We start from the raw sequence: 19,090 nt of genomic DNA, 5'->3' as shown, positions 1-19,090 counted from the left end.
ATTTTCCACAGGACAGTGTGGGACTTTTCTGGAAAGAGGTCAGATCGGCCAATCTAGGGACATTTTATTTTTTTTAAATTTGGGGCGAATGTCCTGTTTGAGGCATTCCTTAGGAACGCTGAGGCACAACCCTACAATTTGGGATTGTCCTGGAAAATCTGGACTTTTTCTTTGAAAGGTCCAGACGGGGACCAGACACACCAAACTTCATGGACCAGATGGACCAAATTAAAAAAAAAAAAACGAATACAGCCCACAGCAAGTATGAAGAGGAAGTGCTTGAAATTATGGCAAGATATAATCCTGACCACAAGCACAGTCGCACACACCACGCAGTCGGCTCATGCCTGCTCAAATAACAAAAGACACCGGGAAATCCAGCGCTGTCTGGAGGGCCTGTTTTACAACATACTCTGCACAAGCAGATCCCATCTGTCTGGTTCTCTCGTGTTTCGATGCAGATCAAGAATGTGAAGACTTCTGTTATATTGATCTCAGATGGAAAAATGAAGTGTGGTCTGTGGGTGACAATGAGCCGCTCACTAGGTTATGTGCACCAAGTGCCGCAGCAAGGGGCGGCGTTGCAGAGAGACCTCTCTGAGGCAGCAGCATTTATGGTTTGAGTTGGCTGAGAGGTGACTCAACTCAGACCTAAGACTCTGTCTGAACCATACCCGAGAGCGGGGTTTTCTGTTGGTGAGATACTTGGAGGAGCTGCAATGACTCCCAGGATACTTCTCCGGAGGGTGCCCATCCACTGCTATACCCCCAGGCAGGACAGTCCATGCCACCGCTGCTCCCATGGCCAACACGCGGGGCAGGTGAAAGGAGGTGATGTGTTGAGTTCACCCTTGGGGTGCTCCCTGCCCATGGGTGCCCTTCTCTGTGCTCCTATATGTCAGGACTGCAATGCACCTAGTTCTTAAATAGCAGGTCAGGAAGGACCATCCATCTGCCTAGGGGCATTGCAGAAGGCACAGATCTGGGCCCCCCGCGAGCACTGCCTTGTGCTCCAAGGGTTGGTGCAACTTGGGTCTTCCCTCTATCCCTGCCTCTCTCTGGCTGAGGGTTGATATCCTTTAATCGTGCCATAGGGGTGATGGGGAGGAAAAATGAGTCTCGTTTCTTGCACTGTTGTGTAGTTGCGCTGTGGATGCAGCCAGAGCTAGTTCTCCATAACCAACCCAGTGTCCAAGCGGTGGCATCCACTCCCTTGAAATTGCACATGCCTTACCCACAGCGGAGAGGCAGGGCAGTCCTACCGATGGTTCAATAAATTCAAAGTCCAGAATGTCACAGAAAAGGCGACCACAGGTTATTTATTGACAGGAAACAAATGAGATAGTCTATGAATAGCAGCCAGGTTTTCCTACAGGAGTCGCAGACATGCCAGGGCCTTCAGCACAGGAAAGGGGAGCCTGTGGGGCCTAGGGAGGACCAAGTGCCTCCCCGCATATCCCAGTAGCAGCCTTCACAGTATCCCGGGATGCGAGATCCTCTCTTAGAGGAGAGTGCTCTATGTGTCCCATGCACTGAATATATTTTTAGAAGAAAATAGGCAGGCTGAGGATAGAGGAAAGCAGTCACTCCTGCAAACCAGAGCCCCTGGAGATGTGGCTGATATGCCCTACCTGACCAAATCAGTGCTGCTGGAGCAGGCAGAGTTTATGCAGAGGACCAGGAGAAGCACTGGGAGACGTGGCTGGGCTGATGGGAAGAGCCAGGCACAGGAAATCTTAGATGATAAAGCCATCGAGGACCATCCTGCAGCCTCTGCTCTGACCTCCTGTGTAGCACATGCCCAAGGATTCATCCCCTTGCTCCTGTGCCGGGAACATTAGCTTGCAAGGAGGTGGGTACCAGAGGGAGGTGTATGGATGCATGGACAAGGGTAGGCATTCAGCACGACCGGCAAAAAGGGTTTTGTGGGGGCTGTGGGTTATCAGCTGGGCTCCACTAATGGGACTCTTTCAACCTTCATCTTCTTCATGTCATAGAGACACTTTCCCTAAAAATATATACTGCAGACACTTATCCATACTCTCACCAAGCAAATCCAGGTGCCTTGGTAAAAACAGGGCCTGATCTGCAGAGGTACTAAAGAGCCTCCACTCCCGTGACCTCGGTGGGATTTGTGGGTGCCAAACACACACAGGCCCTTTCAGTATATGGCCACACAGGGGCTTAGGTAACTAAATTAGGTACTCTTGAGGTTGAAATGGTGTATAAAATCCAGTGAGACCCCAAATACAAACTGACTTCAGTGGGCTTTGGAGCAACCCCCTGGCCTTGTCTTTGCAACCTGAGGGTTGCTTTACTATGCCTTTAACTGAGCCTCTCCCCGCTTTTCCTTCATAGGAATGTTGTAAGCCACGCGCTAGATCAGTAGCACGAGGAATACACCCCTTGGGTAATGCAGATACAGTGATATTTATATAAGTTACTCCCACGTGGAGTATTTAAGTGCCGGATGCTTTAATATCAGCATAATACATTCACACAAAGGGTTGCACCTGTGGAAATGTTTTGGTCAAAATTAGCACCCCCTAACTCAAATAGTTATAGTAGCACAGCATCCATGTGCAAAGCAAACCTGAGAGTCAGGAAAAAGCATCCTGCTCTTTTGTCCCCTTTCTCTTCTTCCCTGGGAGAATGTAATTGCTTCTCTTTTTTCTGTAGTGAGTTTTGCTCTTCTGCTGGACATAGCAAAGTAGCTGGTGGACATCCTGGCCTCTCTGGCACTTCTTCCCTTCGGGATTAAGCCTTCTGCTGGGTGATGTGGTTTTTACCCTCGTTTTCGTTTTCTGGTTGGCTGGTTGGGGTTTGCTGAGCAGAAAGGACAGGAGCGTTGCAAGTGTCTGTCTTCCAGAGGGAAGGTTTTTTCAACGAGGAAAGAAGACTTGGGCAGATAAGTTTTGCTGCATCGGCAGGAACTAGGTGAATGCCCCCAGTTTGGAGGCTGACACAATGACTCCTCCTTTCTGAAGATGGTATCAGAAAGGTTTTCTTCTGCAGAGTGTTTTATAAAGATGAACTGAGTTCTATGGGGAAGCAAGAAAATGCCATTGCACCCATTTCTCCGGTAGGAAAAACCAAGGTGCAGAAAGATGCAATCTTTGACTCAAAACTATGCAGCTTGCCTGCGCGAGAGCCAGAAGTTGCACGTGGAGAAGAGCAGTACGTGGTGTCCCATGTGTATGGTTTGCTCTGGGACTTGACTATGTGGGTGCCCCGTTTTGTTCCCCTGGGTTTCTCTGGGGAGGTATTTCTCAATAGAGCACATTCCCAGAATATGTCTCCTGCCAGTGTTTTCTTTGCGGTGCCCCTCCTACTTCTTTCCTTCAGAGCAGGTCCTGCCAGTACACATGTCTCTACCCGTCCCACTGGATCTGCTAGCTGGGAAGCTGTCTCAGAGCTGGCAGGCACCGAGAGAAGAGGAGACATGGACTTCTTCTGGAGCAGCTTTGTCCCTTTGGAGAAAACTGTCTGCAAGGTGATGGCACCACAGATGCAGGTAAGAGTCTCGCCTAGTGCTTGGGGGAAGGGGAGGAGTGAAAGGCTCTAGGAAAAACAATGAACGCTGGGGGTACAGACAGACTGATTGTTTCCCAAATGCACCTGTCCCAGGTGTGTGTGCAGATGATGTGTGAAAATAGGACACAGATCTGGCTTCAGGAGATGCAGGTTCTGCTCCAGGCTTTGCCACTCACTCTCTGGGTGACCCTGGCCAAGTCTCTTACTTCATCTATCCATCAGCATCCCCATTTGATTAATGCAGTCATAATGCCCGGCCGGGCTTATGCAGACTTCAGGATCCGGCCACTTTTAGCGACCAAGAAATATCAGCCTGCTCCCAACCCCTCTCCTCGTGGCACCTGGAAAATGTAAATGGAGGTGACTTGATCACTGGAGCTTGCTAGGGAGGGATGACTGACTACTGGTTGAAGAGCTTGACTAGGACTTTTCTCCCAATGGGCCGGATGGAAGAACAGCAAAAGAGTAACATTGCCAATTGACTGGGGAGGAGAGTGACTGCAAGCGGCCCCTGGAGTCTAACCTCAGCTCAGATGCTCCTTCCGCGACTTACTTCGATTTCTTAGCAACTCTGCCTCTGCCACCTCCTTTCTGAAACGGTGCCACGGACACCCGCTTAACCTGCCCCCGGGACAGCAAGTGAATGGGTGCGCGACTCTGCTTCTCTACATATTAAAAGTCACCATCAAACACTGCAAGGGCCCCGCCTGGCACTAGCCTGGCACCCCGGGTCACTTGGAGAAGACCCTCTTGAAAAGCCTTCCTGACTGTTGGGAAGGTCCCCAGCGTGGGCTCTGATACTGTAGCTGGGAGCTGGTGGTTATTATTTTTAACAGGGTCATCACCTGGAACCTCTGGTTGAAATCAGGGCCCCACTGTGCTAGGTGCTGTATATTCAGACACTGCCTCTTGGGATTTACAATGCACATAGATAAGATGAGCCGAATGGGAGAAAGGCTGTACCCCTTTAGTGGGCAAGGGCTGTCTTCTTGCTGTGTGTTTATTTCTGGCTCTAGCAAGTTTAACACTATAAGAGGGGCTCCTGGACATCCCCCTACTAGGAATAATCACCAGTGTATTGCCAGCTCAGGTAAGGAGAGTGCAGGCCCAGATCTATGGGACCTGGACCTAAGTGTCTCATCCAAGTCCCTCTGTGATAGACAAAGGGATTGTGCTTTTAGCACAAGATCATCCCTACCATGAAATGACCCTATCCCTTTACACCCACAATTAGGCATTTTTGGGTCCCTCCCCAGCATGCTAGTTGGGATTTGCAGTCGGGATTGCAGTAAGACAAGCTAGTCCTCCTGGCTGGAAGAGGGAGCTCTGTCTGGGGTCATGGCTCCCACAGAGCATTTGCAAGTGTAGGAAAAAAAAATCCTGCTTTGGCACTATGTTGGGTACTGCCAGCAAACTGGGCAGCCGGGCTAGATTCATTACTGGTAATCTTCCTAGGGCACCTGCCAACGCTTGGACAGGCATAGACTACACTGGAGACTAGTTTCCTGAACAATGTGCCCCGCCATCCCCAAAGCCCAAGTGAATGTATGTGAGGAATCATTATTCCTTCAGACTGGCCGAGGGGATTTATCTATTTATTTGATTTATATGCCACCCCGAGGCTGGGAGCAGGGGGTGCAGCCATCCCTGCAGTGCCAGTCACTGCTCCTGCACCCCTTTTAGGCAATCCATCCTACATCCGCCTATGGACACATCTATGACCGTGGGGACCAACCTTTTGTGGTAGGTGTGCTACAAATTAGTCCCATTCCCTCCTGGAGCGCTACATCCCCTTCTCCTGCTGATCTGCTGCTCCACTTTCAGCTTCCTGCCCTATCTGCCGCTCTGTTCCCTGCTTCGTCCCCAGTCTCCTACATGCCCCACAGAGGCTGCCTGTGCCACTTATGGCTTGCGTGCTGTCGATTAGCACACCTGAGCTATGGAAAGCTCCCCCTTTTTATAGACCCTGCCAGCCAAGTACCAGCCTTCAAAGGAAGACAGAGAATTGGTCTGGGGGAATTGGTCAGTTCGGTGCCTGTCCTTGCAACATGACAAAGCACACAAAGTGCCACATGTGGAGCGCTGGGCCAGTGTTTCCCTATCAGTATAGAGGAATGAGAGGCCGATGGACTCAATGGCCACTCCGCCAGCTCGGCTTCCCAGCCTGGTGCCAAATCCCAGGGAGTCCTGTGACATCCTCAAGCGGGCGATGCGGAGATAGAGCCGGCTTTATCTTCCCTCATCAATGACAGCTTTATTTTTAGCAACTTGGCAGGCCGGATTCAAGGAAAGAAGAGGCAGCTCTGCTGTGCGCAATGGCAACGAGCCAGTGACGTGGCTAATTGCTGTGTTGCTATTTAAAAGCCTGTAATGAGCAGCCTGGGGATTTCACATCATGTTCTTCGCCCACCTCCACGCGCAGGATTGTCACCATGCACCTGCCCCAGCTTCCCCCGGCCTCTCCAGGGTGGAATGGGAGTTGCATCCCCAGTGGAGAGACTGGCCCAGAAATCACAAGACGGGGATGAGCTCTCTGCTCCTTAGGGAGCTCGTGGTGTTTTGGAGCTGAATGGCCAAATGTCCATCTCGCTTTGCATCCATCTCCATGTTTTCAGTCTACACGGGGTTCAGAGCTCCAGTGTCGCGCCCTTGCTTCCTGCCTTGCAGGTCAATGGCGAACGGGCTTTCCCTGGTCCAGCATCTTCTAGGCTTTCTACTCAAGTTTAGATGCTGTTCTAGCTGAGGATGCCGGGAAGCTGGAGATGGGTCTGGGGACCGTTGGAGCTAGTGTAGGGGCCTGGGATGTTTGCTCAGCTTAATGTGACCCCTGGTAGGTTCTGCTTTTACCTCGAGATCATCCTTTACAGGGGTATGCCCTTCAGGTTGACATAACCTAGGCTAACCTTACAGCTGTGTGCAGTAAAATCGTATGGATGGCTGCTGCTCCAGGGAGCTCTGTTTAGGGCAGGGGTGGGCAAAATGCAGCCTGCGGGCCGGATGCGGCCCACCAGGCCATTCTATCCGGCCCATGGGACCCCTAAAAATTTAGAAAATTAATATTTATCTGCCTCTGGCTGCCAGTCATGCGGCCCTTGATAGCTTGCCAAAACTCAGTAAGCAGCCCTCCGCCCCAAATAATTGCCCACCCCTTAACCACAAAGCTAACATAGGCCCTTACCCAGATTTTGCTTAAACCCACTTGTCACCCACACAGAAAAACCGTGGATATAAAGCTGGAGTTGCTTTGAACCTGAGCTAACTCACCCCCCATGGAGCATAACCCAGTGATTCCCAACCAGGGTTCTGCCAGGTCCTTTGAATTGTTAGTGATAAGGGAGGTATCCAGGTTGTAGCCGTATTCGTCTAGAGGAAAAGCCCATCAGGACTCATAGCAGAGATTGTATCGTTTATTAGACCAACAAGATTTTTGCAAAAAAAGTTCTTTAGTTGCAAGCTTTTGGGCACAAACACCCTTCATCGGGCATTGGAGGAAAGATTGTAAAAGTTCTGGGTAGAAATGACAGTTCATATTTGATAAGATTTCACAGAGCAGTCAATAGATGGAAGACTCCTTTGGGCAGTCTGCTCATAGCTGGTACGAAGCCTCTCACCTCCTGTGAGGATCGGAGAAGATGCAAATGACCTTGAAACAAAGGCAGGAGCAGGAGTTCAGGTTTCAGTTGGTCACAGTTGCTTCCTGCTCGGGAAAATATGAAGATTTCATTTAAAAAAATGGCTAAAATTTGCTATCTTCCATGTGTCAGGTATCCTGGTTGTAGCCATACTGGCCTAGTGGGAAAGGCAATCAGGACTCGTAGTAGAGAGGATATCTTTTATTAGACCAACAAGAAAAAAAATCTTTTCTCCGATGCCTGAAGAACGGTGTTTGTGCCCGAAAGCTTGCATTTAAAGACACTTGCAAAAATCTAGTTGGTCTAATAAAAGATATCACCTCTACCAGAGTCCTAATTGCTTTAGCCTGGCTACAACCTGGATACTAGTGATAAGGGAGGTGTGAGAAGATAAGGAGGTAAGAGTGGGCTCAGGCTTGTCACTGCCTGGCCAGTCCTCCATCTCCACTACTTGGCCCCTCTGCATGGAGGCAAGCATAGTAATATATAAATTTGTCTTTGAAATTGGGCGCCGCTCCATTCGCAGAAGTTATGGAGGGTGCCTCACATCTGAAGGGGGGGGGGCTTCAAGCCTAAAAAGGTTGAGAGCTGCTGGCATAATTGAGCTTTGCCTGGACCCTTCCACCGGGCAGTGAGGACAAAGGCTAAATCACTGAAGACCTCCAATGCCTTCCCACAATCCCTTATGGAGAGACCAGTCTTCTTGGCACACTTGACTGGGGAAGAACCTGCAGAGTAGTTCAGCATTAAGATCCTTGGGGTACGTCCCTAGACACTCACAGTTGAGTGCATGGTAACCCAGGCAGGGCTAAATGAATGCAGGGGTTGATCTCTTAGGGGAGCTCCGGGTGGAGGCAGCCCGGGTGAGCTCAGCCATCCTTCTTGGGCTCCCATCATAGTAAATGACAGAACAAACCCTACCCTGGGGTGTGCTCGTTTTCTGTATGTTCTGGGTTACTCAGTGGCTAGAAAGCAGCCATGGGACTGACTAATTGTAGGTTGTGCTTGATTAGTCGGATGACAGTCAATGGACAAGATCCTGCAAGCTCTCCTCAAAGTTGCTTGCTGGCGAGGATGTGCTTGTTGCTAGAGCCAGCTGCTGTCTCTGGGAAAATAACCCCTTTCCCCTTTGTGCCTGCAGAGAAAGCAGCACCGCAGCAGTTCAGTGGGCGATAGCCAGGTTTCTCTTCCTGGGAATGCTGATCACTCCCTGTGTAACCTCGGGCAGGTGACTTAAGCCCAAATTTTCCAAAAGGACCACTCCTTTTGAATGAGACCCAGTAAAAGGGCCTGCTTTCAGTGACACTGGGCAAGCCTTGGACTGGGGCAAAATTCCTCTTTCATTACGGAAATGCACATTGCAGAAATGCTATGCAGCCAATTGCACTGAGCTAATTGCACCCTTTTCCTGTCACTGCGCTGATACTTAAACTGCACCTGCACCCAGGGTCTCTTTAAATAAACCCTCATTATTGGCTGTGTGGATATGTGGGATGGCAGCTACTGTTGCTCCATGAGCTGCAATTATTGTATTTCCACTCTGTCCTTGACTGACACTTCCGACTTATCCCTGTAATTAGTTGTGCGTGCACTGATGATCACTGGCTTGGAAAGGGGCCACCCAGAACCACAGCAAGGAGGACTGGCTGCCTGGATTGTGTCCGGAGGGTTTGAGTGCTGTTATAGCCAGGACTATATGCAGGGACCATGCGTGAAGCAAGGTTTATAGGAGCTGTTTTCCCCCACCACAGCATAATTGTGGAGAATTAAGGAATTGAAAACTCTTATAAACCTGTAATGAGAGCTTCTGCATGGAGCTGTAACGTGCCTTAATTCAGGCATTTGGACGTCGCTCCTTGAGTCGATCCAGTTTTCCACGGATAGATGCAGCCAGGCCCTCTTGCAGAGATATGAAGGAGAGACAACTTCTTCAACCTGGATGGAAGGATGTTTGCGTTGCAGCCTCCGTCAGGAAAACCTGCCTCCTGCTTTAACCTGGTGCTTGTGACCCAATCCACCTACCTGGCTTCGAGTGGGACCCAGCCTGGGGAGCATGTTCTGCAGGGAGCTGAGGCCACAGGAAGCTGAGCAGCACCAAGGGCCGGTGGAAGCAGCAGTGCTTGGCAGTTGTCCCCATAACATGGGATTTTAAACTTGGTGGGGGAGGCCTGGGGGGGACTGAAGAAATGGAAGGAAGGCTCTCGTGGTCTTGTATAGAGGGGGGGAAAAAGAAGTCTCAGGAAGCAGAAGCCAAGATACTTATTAGGGAATGACATGAGTGCTTGGCTTCAAGGCTTGAGGTGTTAAGGGAACACTTTGCATTAGCAATGTACTATGCGGGTGAAGCCTTAGTGATGTACCACAGGTATCCTCATTCTGTAATCTAGGACCCCAGCCAGAGTCAGGCTGGGATAACGAGATATGCTTTTATTCCTATCTCTGCCCGTGAGCCACTGTATGACCATAGCCAAATGCCCACCTCAGTTTCCTCATCTGCAAAACACTAATAAAATATCCTCTTTGCCTTGGGGAGCAGCTGCTGACAGATGATGATGAGGATGATGGTAACAGAGCCTAAGAGCCCCGGTTCTGGATCAGAGCCGCCTTATGCTAGATGTTGTCTAACAAGGGAGCAGTCCCTGCTCCAAAAAAACTGATAATGGAAGGGGGGAAACCCCCCTGAACTGCTGACTACAGCCAGATGGGAGAACATAAAGAAACAACATCAGTGGGTGTGATGATTGGAAAGGGTCTCAGCAAAGTGGTAGCTTCACTGTTGTCAAGTCTCCTGTAGACTTCATGGCAAACCAACGTTTTCAGGAGGGATTTGGGGGAGGAAAACATGATGCTTCAATGGACGCTTGCAGGGGTGAATCCCCCTCATCTCAGTGCCACTGCTTGTGTACCTCGCTGCTCGTCCATGTAAAATGCTGCAGCTTGGGCCTTACAGGTAGTAAAGCACTGAAATCCTGGGCTGCAAGGTTTTAGAGAAGGCCATTGCTCTGTTGCACAGCGTTAGACCTCTCCAGAGGAGGAGTGAGTCTGGATACAGGCAACCCCTACTTAACGCTGTTTCGCTTAGTGCTGTTTCACTATAACACTCGTTTTCCATTGATACCTGATTCCACTTAGGGCTCAGCGAGTTTCGTTATAACGCTCATAGTTGCCATCTTGGTTCATGAAAAACTTTTGGTTTTGCTTAGCGCTATTTCTGCTTCACACTTGTTTTTTCAGGAGCCAATTAAGAGCGCTAAGCAGCCGTTGCTTGTGCTATGCAAACCACTTGAGCACTTATCTTCAGAAACCACATAAATGTGATACCTTATATGAGTAAAAGCTTCAATATGCTGTGGCCAAGCATCTAAGTTGGTTAAAAATATAGACAATAAGTTGCAATACGATTTGGCCACAACCTGCCTCATGACAAGATTTAAATACCAGAGAAAAGGACTTGGCTGCGAATGCTTGTGCGCAATAATAACTTTACAGACATAAATAATTCCATTAAACTCAAGGCGATTACTCATTTGCATGATGCTGCCCAGGCGTGTGCCTGCAGCATCAAGGGGGGCAGTTTCACAGGTGATCAGGACCCACAATCACAAGCCCTTCTCTTGCCACTCACCAACATCAATTTGTCCTTGGTGAACGTTACAAGAGCCGGGGCTTGGAGCACCTTGGAAAATCTGACCCTCCTGTGGATGTATAAATATGAGCTGAAGTCTTCTGAGGACCTGGGCCAGCACTTGAATCTCTGGATCTCCATCTTTCTTTACTATTTTTCTTTACCTTTTTGTGCATGACCCCTGCAAAGGCTTTACCACCTTTTCTTAGTAATAATTAACATTGTGAAAAATACCTAGCTCCCTTGATCAAGAAATCTCAAAGCAAGTGGTGGGGGATTTAGTATAATTAGTCCCATTTTATGGGTGGGAAAACTGAGGTGGGAAGTGACATGGCATGGGTCAGTTAGCAGGCCAATGGCAGAGTCCATTATAGAACCCAGAGCCCCTGAAATGCAATCTAGTGCTTTATCCACAATTAGTACCTTAATTAACACTAATCTTGTGACACCAGGATCTCTAATCAGTGCTCCAAGCAAACAAATCAGGAGCTGGGGACTGAAGTGATGCCTCTGAGTTATTAATCTGTCTGAATTCCTCAGTGCTCGGGCAGGATTGCCATTCCCTGTGATTTTATTGGGAGGTGTGAGATTCCAGACGAAGCCCAGCATCCTGGAAACAAGTAGCTGAGCAAGAGCTGCAGCTTGCCCCGTGAGGCCCTGCACTTCATGCTCGTACTGTTCAGCGAACAAAACTTGAACGTGGGACTCAAACGCTCTTTCGGCGGCTCAGGGGCTGGACAGCACATAAAACCCCAAAGCTCAGCTGAGGTTTTTTTCGAGAAAAAATATTTGTAATAGAAGGCCAGGATTTGAGGCTGGGGGAGGAGTGGAGTGATTGGGGAATTGCTGAGCCTAGGTGCTTAAGGGACATTTCCCTCCTTACCCCCTCGCATACCATTCTCCATCCACTCTAGGGGAAGGCACAAGGGGGTGGGGGAGAGTGGGAAACTGGAGAAATATATTAAATATATATATGTATATGTATAATATGTCTGATTTCTGAATGCTTCCTGCACCTTACAGTTGATAAAGACCCTCTTCTGTTTGGGTAGGTCTTGACCTCTCTGTAATCAAGCTTTTTTTCTTCTGCTGATGGTTTGTCACAGCTCTACCCGCTGTCCCTAACCACCTCTGTGCATTGCCTCCCTCCCAGAAGAATGTCTCGCGCTGGAAAACTTCCCCAACTTTCTCCTCGCCATGCAGCCGGCCCAATAACAGATATCACCCCCCTGAAAAAAACCCTCCCTTCTTGCCAAAAATAAAGAGAACGGTCCTGCTGAGTCTCTCCGCAGTCCCAGGCTGGGCAGCTCCGGGAGCAGAGCAGGCTGGCTGTGCCTGGAGCTTGCAATGGGGTTTAGGACCCAGAGGAGGCAGGGCAGGCACAAAGGTTTGAGGAACTAAGTTTCAGGCTCCCTCCAGGCAGGTCAGACTCTGCAGCCTGGGACTGAGCCGTAGCTGCTCCTGCACCATGAGGGAGACTCTATTCAAGAATAATTTCTGGGTGAGAGTGGGGGACTGGCTGGGCAGGGCAGGGGAACAGCTGGAAGGAGGGAGCAGCAGCTGGCTCAGGGCTGAGCTGCTGCCAGGGTCAAGCTTCGTTTCTCTTAGTTTGCAGAAACACTTGTCTTTCCAAAGGGGGAAAAAAAGAAGCTATTTTCAGGGATATTTCCTCTTTCCCTGCCTGTGGCATCTGCTGGCCCCTGAGCTCCTGGCTTAGCATGGGGAGGACGAGTGCAGGGCAGTGGGCAGAGCAGGATGTTTAAAATGGTCTGCCAGGCAGTAGCAGGGATCTGCCCTTGGTCTGTGGCTCTCAGACCCCTGGTTTTGCCATGGTGGGGATTTGTGCTAGGGTAGGGGTAGCAGTTCAGTATTCGTTATGTCTTTGCCAGCGCTGTGAAGCTGTGTTGAGAGATGCTTTTTTCCCTGCTAGCGTTTGTGCAGTGCTTCTCATCCGCAAACCCCAAAAGTGCTTTTGAAAGCTGCCTGCCCCTCATCCTGCAAGCTGCTCCCCAGAGCCGAATCCTATGATCTGGGTCAGAGGCGGGTCAAGCCTGCGCCATACCTAGGCTCCTCGTGGCCCCGGGCAAACTTTTAGTATTGGGTCCCCCTTCGCCAGAAATAATGGTAATAGTAATAATAAAAATTACCATTTTCGGGTCCCCTTTTTCTCCGGGCCCTGGGCAGCTGCCCGGTTTGCCCATGCCTGTGTCCAGCCCTGGGTCAAGGTGAAGTGTGGTCAGGCTTAGGGGTCTCGGGATGCAGGAGCCTGCTGGGTTGGGGGTTTCTGGAGTCACAGCCGGCTGCTTTGAAACATCCCGTCCAGGCAGATTATGGAAATGGGAATTTTTTCTGATCCAGGACTAGGATTTAGACAGTTTTCAGTCTGCTCATACACCACACTCATTGTGTGATTTTCTGGCAAGTTTGTTAGGGTTGATTCTTCCGTAGGTTTTGGGTGCGCACGTGCCGAGCGAATGCTGAAGCCTGTTAGCGCTGCGGCTACTTGGTGCCTCTCCAAGTGTCAATGCTTGGAGGCCCTGTGCCCAAGGCAGTAGCTACATCTGAGCATTTTGGCTGGTGGCACTCAGTGCTGCCATCTGCTTTCTCTCAAATGGGGCTATGGAGACTTCCCTTCCTCACAGGGATGTTTGCCAGGCTCCGAAGCCTGAAATCCATGGCTGGAAGTGGTTTCAGCCCTGAGCGGATTAATTGACTTGCACTATGTTTGGAACGGGAGGTATAAAAAACACTGCGCTTTATAATGGCCTTATTGTCCGAATCCATAGCGTGACAGCATTGGTATGTAAATACCAGATAGGTATTGAAAAATATTATGGAAATAACCCTGGTTGGTTGGTGACCTGCTTCTCTCTTCCAGGCATCAATTATGGCCTCACTTTTATCTTGTGCTGTTTGTTTTGTAAAAGCAAAACACAATTTTCTCCTGCCAAAAAAAGAAGTTTTGTGAGTTAGGTGGCCGTGTGTTTAAAAGCAAAGAAAAATGCCTCGGTAAACTATATGGGCAAGGTCCTTCTCACCCACTGCTGGGTGCTGGTGTTGGGGTGTGAGGAAGGGATTAAGTAAGCATATGAGAAACAGGAAAGGCTTGAGCAACCAGGATTTAGGGCACGTAGATCGGCAGCTCAGACTGCCTGCGCCTTGTTAGCTTCATGGCTCGAGCATCAGCCTTACTTGAGCGTCAGGCCGTGTCTTGGTGGTCCAGCTACCTTGAGTTACAAGCACCGCTCGGCTCAAGCTAGAAATATTCATGTAGGGACTCGAGTCAGGTTAGGGGTGACAATCAAATCTATACTTGGAGCTTACACCGCAGCAAAGAGCAACCCTAACCAGAAAAGAGGGGGTTGCAGTGCCTTCCTCCATGCTGACGGAGGGAGTGGGGTTATCCCCCAAACCTTGTGCCGGGGTCCATCTGCACAGGGGCTCTGTATCCCTGTACCAAACCGGTTCCCAGTCAGGCAGGCTGGCTCCACGGGAGCGCAGGACCTCTGAGAGGATATGCAGAAATGGCCTGGCCTGGGGGAGCTGTATTGCCTTTTTCTGCTAAGGTCCATGAGATTGAAGGAGAGCGAGGGGCATTGCTGTTCCTGCCAGACCTCCCCCACAGGAGACCCCGCAGCAGGCTGCAGAGAGGTCTGGAGGAAGGGCACGGCAGAGGAGGCTGATCCTCTCTGACATGGGGAAGGTGAGTGGGAGCATTAGCACAGCATGGATAAGCAATCCTGAGTCGAGAGAAAACCCTCCTTAAAATGATACGCCCTTGCACAGAAGGGAAACGTGGTGGGACCCCCCTGCCGCACACAACGCCCAGTCTCCCTCACCGCTCAAGAAGGGACGCACAAAACTTTTAACAAAACCTCCCCTGATATGGGTTTCTGGGTGCCCGGCTTGCCACCACCCGCGGGCTTAGTTTTCAGAGATGCTCAGCGCTCTACGTTCCCGCTGAAATGGATGTGCGGTCGCGCGGCCCGTATCTCTGAAAACCAGGCTGTTGGCATCTGAGTCTAGGCACCAGATTGACTTAGTCTGGAAAGCCTTTTAGGCTGTCTCTCCGCTCTGCGTTTGCCCGTGTTTTGCTAAATCTAAAGTTTCTAAGGGCTACGTGGGATAGATGACGGCGCAGGATGCTTCTGAAAACCGAAGCCCCTGCTTCATTCCTGCAGTGCGGTGTGCTGGACCCTCGCGGGCCCTCTTCAAAGTGTCCTGGCGGTGGCAGAAGCCTCTTTGCAGAGTTACTCCAGCTTCAGCCAGGTCCTGTGGTCCGGTGTGAGGAGATGCCCCCCCAGAAGGTGCCTTTCGGTATGGCAGACCAGCTGGTGCGGTGCTGCCGCAAGCACGTGGCTCTGAATACGTTTCAGGTGGTGGTGGTGGCAGCTGCTGACTTGCATTGGGGTCTCTGACAGCAGAGCCTCAGCAATGGAAGAAAGGCCTTGATGTGCCTGCCTAGTGATTCGCTTTGTAAGAGCCTCTCTTAACCCAGCTGTACCCGGCTCACATGCCCTCTTTCTCCAGAGACGGGCTCAGGAGCTCGGGGCGTGCTGGGGGGACGTCTTTCATGCCCACCCTTTTATTTAGTAGGCGACAGTCTGCAGCGAAGTATCTGCAACCAGACACGGCGGAGCTGGTAGGGAAGGAGAGATGTCTTTGCAAGGACCCAGGGAAACAAAAAAAAATCTCATTTCAGTTGAAATTTTTGGTGAAGGTATGTCATCCAACAAGCATTCAACACAGCGAGGGGGCCAGGGAATGCCAGAGCTATACACAAATTCTGACGGGTCAGTGTTTAAATTTTCAAATCTGGCAATGAAGCGGTTTAGAATTTCCTAGATAAAGATAGTGAACAGCCAATATATTGAACAACCAATTATATATATTGGTTGTTCAATATATTTGATTGTTCATATCTCTAGCTAGGAAATATTAAACTGCTTCATTTCAAAATCTGAAAATCAAAAATGCAGAATTTTTGTTGTGTATAACTTTACCAAAAATTTCAGCTGAAATGAATTATTTTTCCTGGGTCTTTCAAAAGACATTGCTGTTTCCCTACCAGCTCCATATAATAATAATTATATTTATTATTTAACATATATAATAATAATTATTATTATAATGTCACCTTCTGATGTTTCATGTCCCTTTTTTCTAGTTGGGGGGCAGGGAAAATAGGTTTGAGAAGGAGAGTGCATTGCTTTCCTACCAAAATAAAACTCTTCTGGGTGTTTTATATGTCTATATTGTAGATGTGCATGTGAGTGTATTTTATATACATATAAAACACCCAGAAGAGTTTCATTTTGGTAGGAAGGCAAAAAACTCTCTTAAACTATTTCCCCTTCTCCCCCACTAGAAAAAGCGGGTGTGGAACATAAGAAAGTGAGCTTTGTTTCTCCCAAAAGTAAAACATTACCCCCTAATCTGAAACACTTTGTTTAAACATTTTTTGGTTTGGAAAACAATCAAAAAAACTTTGACCGCAGCTGGATTTTTTGTTTTCGGGGGAGGAGAAGGTAGGACAGGTCATATTTTTTCGATAGCAAAGGGTACAGTGGGAGGAAGTTTCACTGTCAGATTTTTGATGGGTCCTATTACCAACACATAGCACAATAATGGACTGTAGTCTTGTGATTTGAGGGTTATGCTTTTCCTAGCATAGGCCACTGAGGCTTCCATGCTGCAAGGACTTATGTCTATGAATAAGTTGATCCTTGTCTGTGATGCTGTGGACTATTCGGATGAGTAAAGGAAGTCGTAAGTGCTGATGGGTTTGAGCCCTTATCCGCTGGCTCTGGAGCTCCCAGCTTTCAGCCTTCTTCTCACAATCCTTCAGTTCTAGGATAACGCAAGAGCTTACTTCCACCCTCATGGAAATGTTGTTGGTGCCTCCTGAATGCTGTTTTCCAGGTCTTTAAACCTGTTATTTCACAGTTCTTCATATGCGGGGCAGCAGGGAGAGCCTCTCCCCCACATGGCTTACAGCAGGGGTGGGCAAAATGCAGCCAGGCCATTCTATCCAGCCTGCGGGGCCCCTAAAAAATAGAAAATTAATATTTATCTGCCCCTGGCTGCCTGTCATGCAGCCCTCGATGGCTTGCCAAACTCAGTAAGCAGCCCTCCTCCTGAAATAATTGCCCGCCCCTGGCTTAAAGCCTAAATCTACAGTTTTTATTTGGGCAAAACTAGTGGCACCATCAGGAGTCTTGCCTGAATAAAGATGATCGGGGTGAGCAGAGAGCCACAGTGCGTTACGATTCAATCTTGGTCTCTAGTAATACCCAGAGCTTTCAGTCTAAGATCAAGGCCCTGCTCTGCTGGGTCTGTATAATGCAAAGACAGTCACTGCCCTCCAGAGCTCATGATCTCTTTGCCACGAGCGCTGGGGTTGAAGTGTAGGTTTGGGGGGCGAAGGAGGTGGAGAGGGGGGGTTGCCCTGGAGGAGAAGTCCAAGACACAAATTGTAACTTGAGTTTTGAACGCCCGCTTCCGGCTTGCAGGTTTCCAGGATGTTCTGCACGTTGCTTATTGTTGCCTGCAATGAGGAAACTTTAACTTCCTCCTTTAATTTTTCCTCTTTATTCATGCAATATAAAAAAGGCAAGAGGAAGAGGAACTCTTCCGTATAGATCATTGTGAATGATAAGACTGCTCGGAGAGCAAGAACGTATGAAAGTCTGGGTTTCTGCTAGAAATGTTTCCACGAGATGGGTCCGACCCCCATGAAAGCAATGATGGCACCCATAGATCAGCTAAAAGCTGGGCCCTGGAGTTGACTATGCAGTAGGGCTGGCTAATGAATGAATTAAAAATGTAACTGCTAAACAAATCCAGATCCCTTGCTGTGCTGCCTGTTGGAAGTTTATGGCTGGGTTTTTTTTTTTAGTGAAGGAAGTCAGACTGAAAGAAAGGTCTCCTTTGAAGCACAGCAGAGCTGTGGATGCTGACTGTCCAAAACTACGCTCTGGCTGGCGACAGGGGCTGCCTTTGCATTGCAGCCAGTCTGCAGCACTGCTCAGCTAGGGCCTGATGGGTCGTGCTCATACACTTACCAAAAAAAAAGAAAAAAAGGCCCAGGTGTTGGGAGTGTGGAGACCACGATCCTGCACCAACAGAGCAGAAAAGGGCTCGAAAGCCGATTGTCATAGCTGCTGTGACTCGATTACATAGTGCGTAGTGTTTGCTCTGAGCCACCCCGAGAGCATTTGTTGGTCACTTGTCCCTCCAAGATGGCAGAAAAGGCTGAGAGTTGAGGCAGTTCACTACTGGACCTCATCGCTGTACGTGGATAATGAAGCTTACTTGCCACTGGTTGGTTGGGCCTGAACTCCTTGCCTTGTAGCACCACCTGCATGACTGTCTGCTCTGATACTGCTCTTGCCCAGGTGGTTTTACTTACCTGGTAGGGGACATACCCTTCTTCTTGGCCTTGAATGTGTAGCAAGCTTACCTGCTTGAGCCCCGGCGCATCCTGGGCACGTGTATTCCCAATGCTGATTGGTGGAGCCCATCCACCGATTGGGGGGGGAGCCAGTGCCTCCCCTTTCCCGCGGTCCCAACTTACCTGGTTCACCCGTCTGGGTATCCGCCCTCCTCCTCGCACGGGCATCCTGAGGACTCACCAGTTGCTCCAGACCTCTGTCGGGCACGGGGTTGAGAAGGCCATCCCCGAGGCGGGTTGCTCATTGGGACAAGCCGTCCCAGGAGGTGGTTCTCGGCGTACCGTATTGTAAATATTTATCTGTATACCTTTGGTGTTGTTGACTGATATCGTTGGGGATACTTATGGGAAGTTTTCCTTTGATACTTATTAAGATATTTCCCTATATAAATATTGGATAAGAATAATATGCATATAATAATTCACTAAACTCTGAATAGTTAAGAGCGCTGGTGTGGAGTTGACTCTATAGAGGAAAGAGGGACCCAAGCTCAAATCACCGGTGTCCCTCTCCCAGCACTGTCGCCTGCTTCTCTATCCCTTCCCATTGAGGGTGGGCACACCCTTGGACTTGCACTGCGGGAAGGCTGACCCCTGCCCGAGTCTACAAATGCCTCCAGGTGCAAGGATCTCGCTCCCCAGTTTATGGTGATGGGGGATTGCTCCAGTGTTACTCCAACATGCTACCCAATTTATGATGATGGGGGATTGCTTTTGGGCTTTCCCTCTAGCTTGCTGCTTTGGCCTTTGGCCTAGGTGAGACTAGGAGGCATCTGAACTCCAGGCCTTTGGGTGTGGGGCTCGCACATAGGATGTCTGCTATGGATTTGGGAGTATCTGAAGCCC

General features: G+C 49.5%; 1 protein-coding gene across 2 annotated transcripts in view; it reads left to right on the top strand.

The window, feature by feature from the left end:
• Positions 1 to 3,373: 3,373 nt before the first annotated feature.
• The window catches only part of PSTPIP2 (proline-serine-threonine phosphatase interacting protein 2), a 65,286-nt gene continuing 49,569 nt past the window's right edge, over positions 3,374 to 19,090 (top strand). The window contains exon 1 of one of the 2 annotated variants that reach the window (XM_090037732.1): positions 3,374 to 3,514. In XM_090037732.1, coding sequence (XP_089893858.1) covers positions 3,443 to 3,514 — 72 coding nt within the window. In that variant the 5' untranslated portion in view covers positions 3,374 to 3,442. Of the gene's footprint in view, positions 3,515 to 12,192; positions 12,293 to 19,090 lie in introns of those variants that run through there. The other variant, XM_090037733.1, reaches the window with a different exon arrangement.

The sequence above is a fragment of the Crocodylus siamensis genome, chromosome 3 (assembly GCF_052110815.1).
Source record: "Crocodylus siamensis isolate JL-2025a chromosome 3, ASM5211081v1, whole genome shotgun sequence".
NCBI lineage: Eukaryota > Metazoa > Chordata > Crocodylia > Crocodylidae > Crocodylus > Crocodylus siamensis.
The sequence above is the reverse complement of the archived record's forward strand: the minus strand, read 5'-3'. Positions and strand labels throughout refer to the sequence as shown.